This window comes from Leptodactylus fuscus, chromosome 1, assembly GCF_031893055.1.
Source record: "Leptodactylus fuscus isolate aLepFus1 chromosome 1, aLepFus1.hap2, whole genome shotgun sequence".
Lineage (NCBI taxonomy): Eukaryota > Metazoa > Chordata > Amphibia > Anura > Leptodactylidae > Leptodactylus > Leptodactylus fuscus.
In genome coordinates this window covers 252,041,538-252,050,381 of record NC_134265.1, presented here as the reverse complement: position 1 = coordinate 252,050,381, position 8,844 = coordinate 252,041,538, and the positions used below count along the sequence as shown (strand labels likewise).

Genomic DNA, 8,844 nt, shown 5'->3' with positions numbered 1-8,844 from the left:
CCATCCCCGGCAGCCACCCCAGAACAGGAGAAGTCCCTCCGCCGCTGACCAAGCCCGGACAGACGGAGGGAAGTGTAGCAGACAGGAGGTGAGACCCAACCTGCCCAAAGAGGACACAAGGTCCCCCCACCTGTCCTACCGTCCACAAGACAGAAAAAAACACGCAGGTGGGAGGTCCTTGTGCCCTCTTATAGGGGCAAGTTGTGATTGATTGATTAATTAATTAAAAATTCCATCTGTCCTACCAGCACACAGGGGCAGAATACCCCACTTGTGCTGCTGTATGACGACAGGGAAGGAGATGTTCAGTGGCTTATTGCTTAATATTGGGCAATACAGCATGCCTTGGAGGAATCTGATGCTACAAAACTTTGCAATAACAATTTGAGAACATAAACAAGTACATTGACTTTTATTAGTAGGAAGAAGAGTATTTTTAAGGTAAAATTCCTATTAGAATTTTAGCCAATTCAAGAATCAATTAGATTATTTGATCAATTAGACCAATTAGAATCTTTGAAACTTAGTGATGGAGAAACTTTCCGGCATTATTATGTTCAAAAGTATTGCAATCATTAGGGAAAAACGTATGACGCCCCCTACGAAGAAGTTGCAGATTTATGTACGAGTTCTTATGTATGAGTTCTTACTATTAGCATACTTGCCATGGTACTGATAAGCAGATGGGGGATGTCAGGATTTAGCATATTTAGTATAACACACCAGAAACTGGGGTAAATTATAGTTTAAATCTGCACAAGCTCCTAACTCAAATAGTTTTAACTTTCTTGCGCTGGAAGGACCACAGATGCACCTAAATCATTAACAAAAATATATATATATACATTAAATTAGACTCTCTCCAGAGCACATTAGACCAAGACAGGCATATGACACATTAGTCTTGATACCTGCCTCTTTTATGTTAAGACTTGGTTCATCTGTGCATGGCTCTCCGTCTTTTGGGTCCACGAGGGACCAAAATGATGGAGAGACGACCACTAAAACAGCAGTTACCCACATACATCAACAGATTCCATTATAGTCTATGGGGTGTCCATCAGGTGCCCATTGTCTTTATACTAAAACTGGCAGAGAGAACAATCCTCCGTGCAGGCCAATTTCAGTCAGTTTCTGTGTTTCTAAGTCTCCAACATAGACACAGATGTGAACTAAGCTGAAGTTTGTAAATTTCTTTGCAAAATCATCGGCACCAAATTTGGTAGCTATCTTATGTCAGAAAACTTGTGCAAAGCCTTATATTAAAGTGGTTTTACAGTTGTACAGGTGCATTGCAAAAGCATAAGCAGTTGGTGGCCGGGTGCTTGTATTGCAGCTCAGCTACCATTGACTTATGTTCTCTGTTTAATCAGGGAGGGGGTTATATGGACAGAAGTCAATGTTACCCCTCACCCTGGATTCACATACAGTTTATATAATAATAAAAAATAATAGTAAAAACACATCATTGTCTTTGCAGCTTGCAGCTCTGCCTCTATTCCCATCCTCCTCCTTCACACTGTTTGGTGCTGCCTTAGACCAGGGCCGCAGCAAAAAATGCTGCATTTTACAGTACCTGCAAAGTCAAAGGGATTCTGGCTAATCCCATCCACATATTGCAGGAAAAAAATCTGAAGCGGAAAACACTTGCGTTTTTGAAAATTGCAGCATGTCAGTTATACCTATTTCTGCAGCGTTTTTTAGTTGCGTTTCGCCACCTGGGACTTTAGCCTTAGATGTGTAAGTTTCTGCTATGTCACAGTCTTAGGAAGGATGAAAAGAGTCATTTTCAAATGTTAAATTTTAAAAAGTTTCCTGACTTGACTAGCATCATATTTGCATTACACAGAATAAACCATTAATTACTTTAGTATGAACAAAACACAGCAATAAGAGGTGAATTATATTTGTAAATACCTCTATTCAACGGCATGTAATGCAAGTCTTAGCATACAATTATTTGGCACTCTTCACTGTACATTCCTCATTTGCTTACTTTGAAGCATGCCTTAACACGGAATCATGTTCAATCACATTATTGTTCCATATTTTTATATATAGGTATATACATATATATTTCTTAAATGTAGATTGTGAGCCCCACATACCCCACAATGGACATTTTCCCTATTAGTATGTCTTTAGAATATGGGATGGAAATCCATGCAAACATGGGGAGAACATACAAACTGCAGATGGGTTTTTGCGCTTGGTGGGATTTGAACACCAGGACTCCAGCGCTGCAAGGCTACAGTGCTACCGTGTGGCCCCTACATTTTTATATGTCTGGGCAGATTTGTACATACTGTAACAAGTTAGGATGGTGCCCCATGTAACATAAATGCCGCAATTTGGCTGTGGCGGAAATGCTTGGGCAAAAACGCTGTTTTACAACAGTACCTGCAAAGTACACATTGCAGAAAACAAACCACATCGGAAATGCTGAGATTTCAAAAATGCTTGTGTTTTTGTGAATTGCAGCATGTCAATTATACTTGTGGAAAGGCTGCAGTTTTTCGTATAGATATAATAAAGGCAAAAAGTCGGCAGTGGAAAACTCTGCGGACTTTCTGTAAAAAACTCTGTGGTCTTTTCCACAGTGTTTTTTTTGTCTGTGGCTCACTACGTGTGGCCTTAGCCTAGGGCTCCTTCACACGGAGTAAACGCGCGTGTATTTTGGCAAAATACACGTGTAAAAATCAGACTCCCATTGACTTCAATGGCATTTTTTTTTACATGTGTAAAAAAACACGTCAAAATACACGTCAAAATACACGTAATATACACGAAATACATGTAAAATGTCATTGAAGTCAATGGCAGTCTTATTTTTACACGTGTATTTTGCCAAAATACACGCGCTTTTACTCTGTGTGAAGGGGCCCTAAGCAGTCTTTCTAATTTTTCTGAATGCACCAAGATTTTATGCTAAATATCCTATTTTCTCAAGTGCTGCCCCAGCAATATCTGACCCGCTTAATGTACATTTGGGAGGTGTCAATGTGTTTCCATGGCAACAACAGGATTGATTGGCAGTTGCATTGTATTACATTGAACAAGTTTCCCTATAATAAAATGCCACAACGATCTCCGTATCACATGGATATGAATGTCGCACAACTTATTGAACTTGCGAATTTACTTCAAACACGCTTGTACTTTTTAAAAATAATTATTGGGTTAATCCTGGTCACATGCACAATGTTTTCACAAAATTTTAGAAGTTGTCAGCCATTTTTTTTTCTACATTCTTCATGGGGACCACTCACTACCATACTTACTCTGGGTACACACTAGCTTTCGGATTTCCGTTGTTCTAGTCCGCATGGGGGCCCAGAAAATGGAAACCCTGTTCGATTAAAAAGTGGTTACACGGGAAAACTTCCTTGCAGGAACTTTTCTCTCCGCTGATTTTAAGCAGATTCTGCAGCGGAGTCTCCAAAGCCGGTATGAATACAGCTTCAACTACGTAAACATTCAGAGATGAAACATTGTGGGACAAATCAGTTGAAGCATATGCTGACAAGCATGTCAGGATGGATGCGTGGTTTGATGTGTGCCATGGTCTCTATCCATAATGGGATGACTTTGATGCTAGAAGAAGGATCGTACTGGTGAGTCAAATTTTTAGATACATTTTTTAAATGTTTTTTTTTCTCAATAGGATTAATTATTATAAATTGTAAAAAAACAAATTGACAAAAATATTGCTTGTACAGAGAAGGATATCAAAAGCCAGTGTAAGAGTGTATGGTTCTTGAAGGCCAGCTGAAGTATGAGAAGCCCCTGTTCCTCCTGTCCAGCAGGGGACAACAACTGTAAGAACTGATAATCCAACTTATCCACAAGTATTTTTTGTCATTTTTTTACTTATTCCATTTTTGTTTACAAATAGAACCTCTGGAAACTTACCGGAGCCAGAGGACCAGTTGGAATCCCTTGCTCCACAAGAGTAACAAAAGCAGGAGGAAAGTAATTCCACTCCATTGACATATGCGGATGTCCTTTATGAACTGGAGGGGGGAGTCTTAGGGTCAATTCACACGGAGGAAAATGGTAAGGAATTTGGTATGGAATTTCAGCGCTGAAAAAAAACCCCGCCCATTGACTTCAATGAGTTCCTTCTCCTGCTATAACTAATAGCTGAGGCTGATTTTTCACCACGTCCAGCTGCTGGTGCCCCCCCGTCGGTCATCCGTTGTAGACATCAGGCTCCTCCACCGACCAGTATACCTTCCACCAGGGAACGGACTCAAAGGACCCTCCGGATGATGAACAGGTAACTGGAAGTTGAATCCAAAGTCATGTACGTAATCTAGAGGGTCCACTGCAATGACGAAATAGGCGTACAATCTCATCCTCTAATACAAGTCTATGTGACAAGGATGGAATTACATAACACGGTCACTATAGACAGACAGTGTGTGATATAAGCAGGTGCTATAGCCCCTGCATACAGCTGATCAGCGGGGAGTCACTGATCTCTTATTGATGATCTATTCTGAGTAGAGATCATCAATAAAAATGAGCTGGAAAACTCCTTAAGGTTAAGGCCCCAAGTTACAGAAACACAGCTTTTTTTTGTTGCAGATTTTGTTGCAGTTTTTTAAGCCAAAGCCCGGAGTGGATTCAGCAAAAGTTAGAAGTGTAAGAGCTTTCTATATATTTCCGATTCCTTTTGTAGCCATTCTTGGCTTTGGCTCAAAAAACCACAACAAAATCTGCAACAAAAAATGCTGTGTTTCCACAAAGTGGCACCTTAGTATAAGGCCAGGCCTCATGTGGTGTAAATGCCGTGGTTTGGCCATGGTGTAAACACAATAGAAAAAAATTCAGCATTTTACAGTTCCTGTAAAGTGGATGGGATTCTAACAAATTCCATCCACACATTGCAGAAAAACATGCGAAGTGGACATGATTCGATTTCCAAAACCACTGGCAGTGTCCCTATAGGTATAATGGAAGCCGAAGCTCCACAGAGAAAACCTCTGTAGACTTTCTGTGAAAAGCGCTGCAGGAAAAAACGTGATTCATTTTGTTTTGTTGGCCCTATGTTCTATGTGCGGGGTCCACGCATACAAAGTCTGCGTCCCGATGCAGGAGGTGCGATGCTATGATGTCATCGTGATGGTCTGTGCCGAGAACAAATGTGTTTTATCTGGTCTCGATGTCCTGTAAACTGCAGACCTGGAGCGGATTGCAGTTTACAAGACAGGATGGGTTTTAAATAGATCGGTGTCTGCAGACACCGATCTAGTTAAAAGTAAAGCATTAATGGTGGCCCTGGGAGTGATCCCCACAGAGTCAGTGGGCCTGGAGCAGCTGCCCCCTCTACCCCACCTGCTAGCTACATCTCTGCTTCCATATGAATTTGAAAACATGCTATATGCTTAATAAGATGCATATTGTACCTTCTTGTATCATAATATGGAGGCACACAGAGTACCTGCATCTCAAGTGTTTTCAGTTATAACGAATGCTTGTGCCTCTTTATTGCTCGGGGTACACTGTCCATGGTAACACAACTACACAACATTCAAACTCACATATATACTATATGAATAAATAAATGCACACTGATCATCAAATTCTAAGGAGCGCCCAAATATCTCAAGATGGAAAGGATCAGAAGATTAATGGAGTAAAGAACAGAAACCACTGCTGTTCATGTTTTTAGTGTGCCCAAAATAGTGAATTCTGCTTGATGTGAGAGAATGTGCTTCCATGTTACGTGTGACTGAAAGAAACCTGTTAAGTAAACTTTGATGCAAGTATTTTCTGTGCAACTGTCATTGTCCCAATCGCACGCACCCTCAAAGTCACCTTGTAACATAAACATGTGTAGTGTCCCAGTACACTCCTTCCTTCCATTATAATAGTTGTATGCTATGTAATATAATGTTTCTCACATACACTAATGCTGAGTATCACTATCTATTGTATAATCTGTATTTCCTGTGTGCATACATTGTGTTTATTGCCATGTATTACTTTGCTGCCACCTATGGTTTACGCTATGTAGATGCATATGATATAGGAACCCAATCACTCCATACACAGCACGAGCTTCTGCAGAAGTTTCTAGCAAGCTGTGGGTGGAGACTTTAGCCCCACCTCCCTCTTAGCAGGGGAAAGGAAACCAGAGCAGCCATGTTCTAGAGCAGGGGTGCTCACACTTTTTCAGCATGTGAGCTACTTTATAAACTGACCAAGGCAAAAGATCTACTACCCACTTCTTGTGGGCGGGGCTGGGGAAGGCCTGTGGGCGGGGTTGGGCAGAGCGTGAGAGCAGGAGACAGCGGCGTTCTCTGGCCGCCCAGGGATCCCCGGTCTCTGCTTGTTCACAGCGCAGGCTGAGAGTTATCTCTGGACACTGGCAGTCTGGGGCTGCGGCAGCCCCGCCTGCCAGTGTCCGGAGATGGCTCTCAGCCTACGCTGTGAACAAGCAGCACCCCGGCTCCCTCCATCCCTAAGAGCAGGGTGCGCGTCATCCACCGGAGCTGCTGCGATCGACCGGTAGATCCCGATTGACGTATTGGGCACTGTTGTTCTAGAGAGTGTAGTGTGTGAGGTAACAGCACCTCCTGGTCCTCCTGCCAATCCTAGGAGCTACATGGTGAATCTCACAGGCCATGTAAGATACAGATCCTCCTAGGACTATTCACCAGTCCATACAGAGGGGATAACAGCCATATTTCTACTGCCTCCAAGAAGGAGAGAACCTGACAGAAAGGAGCAGCTAGAAAGGAGCCTTTCTGCATTCCTGGACCTAAAGAGGGCCTCCAGTCAAGTCCAGTGCTCCGTGGTTTCCAGGCCATGTGTATTAGGTCTGCGTCCAGCTATCGGATACCGCGACCCAGTAACCGTGAGTAACTACATATACCCCAAATTAGTCACCCACCAGGAGCCAACCGGTGAAGATCCCTCTTCTGTAGCTATAATCTGGACTGTGTCTCCTCAATACTCTAAACTACCAAATCTGAGGAAAGTTGTGTTAGCATCAGCCATTACCTGTCAGCTTACAAGGGAATCCTGCATCACATGCACCCACTGTATTGTACATGAGACTGTATCACTGTGAGGTATTGCTGTACTTCATGAGAGTCCTCAGTAAAGAAAATTTTGGTTAACAAAGGACTGTCTTTTGCTATCCTTCTTTTGAAAATTGACTTGCTGTGTGTCCTATTAGAGGTGCCCCACAGTCAGGACCACCACTACAGCTACTGTGACCATTACAACAGCTCAGCTATCAGAGGGACTACTACCCCCAATAGGGGGTACGATGCGTAAGTAGAGCACATTCTTTTTTAGGGTTTTATTTTAAAACGGGGGGGGGGGGGGGGGGGGGTAGTTTAATATAACATTTATGGTGCCTGAATAGACTTTTTAAAGGCTATTCACGCATATGTGGGGCACTATCAGCATGATTTTGCTGATAGAGACCCTTTAAGTTCTGCTGAAAAAAAAACAACAAAACTCACAGATAGGATGTTCCTCCCCTTCTTCCTGTGTCTCTCTTTCTCCCTCCATATGTCATGGCTGCAGGACCTGCTGCAGTGTCTCCACCGAACTGGATTCTATAAGTTGTAAGCTGTTTGTTCTGCTAAATAAACGCACATTGTTTGCTACTCAAGTAAGACTGGGAAATGACATGAAAATCATTTGCACACCATTTTCAGGACTATTAACAGACAATTTTATTAATTAGAACACATTATGCACAGCAATAGTGACACTTAAAGGGAGACATCACAATATAATCATTTATCAGGACTAGAGAAAAAAAATTATCATAGCTGTGTGACCCTGGAAACTTTGACTTGGTACATTGAACCGCTGGTGTTGCTACAAGTGAGATATGTATTTGTGCACACTATTCTGCGAATAGATGGAAATTAAATATCTATATGAAGTCTGCAGAGTTTTACTTTGTGGACTTTCTGCCCCTATTGTACCTATAGGGAAATCAATAGCCTTTCTGATATGTCAAATCGCAGCATTTCTGCTGTGGTATTATTTTCTGCGATGAGCGTTTAGGATTATCCAGAATCCCATCCACTTTGCAGGGACTATAAAACAGGGTGGCGATTATGCTACCTGAGGTCCCGGCCTAAAGCAAGGATTCTCAAGATGAAAGTATCCATCCTATTACTATGTTGATTTTATCTTCACTTACACAGGTTTCAGGAATGCAGTCAGCTTGAGTATGGCCACCTAAAAGAATATCATACCATTGGGGCAGAAAGCTTGATTTAATAAGTGGTGTAACATTGTACGCTAATAAATCATAGCTGTTTACAGTCACAGTGCAGAGCCTCTAATAAAGCCTGGAAACATGCTGCTCTATACCTGTGGGACAGTTGCCAATGTAACCTTCTGACCGCCAGCAAGTATTGTGCGCATATTTTATTATGCGGCCTACAACCATCTCCCATTGCTGAATGTGGCTATAAAGAAAGCTTGTGTAAATAAGATTAGATATATTGAAGACACAGTATACATCAGCCATGTTCTCTAAAATTAGACCTTCCAGTTATATAATAGGAGGTAATAAATTTTTCTTATGATGAATGAATATTATTTCTTCCAAGTAGATGACTTTTGAGATTTCTTTGTTAGATGTCAACCAGGATCAGGCTCCTTAAAGGCATAACACTGTACGGATACTAAAAAGAAAATATAATGGTTATAGACTTTTACGTTACAAACAGTATTAACCCCTTCCCGCCGATGGCATTTTTTGATTTTCTTTTTTCGTTTTTGACTCCCCTCCTTCTAAACCCCATAACTTTTTTATTTCTCCGCTCCCAGAGTCATATGAGGTCTTAATTTTTGCGGGACAAT

The 8,844-nt window shown here is 41.8% G+C and overlaps 1 protein-coding gene across 1 annotated transcript in view; it reads right to left on the bottom strand.

Annotated features, from left to right (window-relative positions):
• Positions 1-8,553: 8,553 nt before the first annotated feature.
• Positions 8,554-8,844, bottom strand: part of LOC142217270 (alcohol dehydrogenase 1-like) — a 28,199-nt gene continuing 27,908 nt past the window's right edge. The window contains exon 9 of the mRNA XM_075285467.1: positions 8,554-8,666. Coding sequence (XP_075141568.1) covers positions 8,642-8,666 — 25 coding nt within the window. The 3' untranslated portion in view covers positions 8,554-8,641. The remainder of the gene's footprint in view (positions 8,667-8,844) is intronic.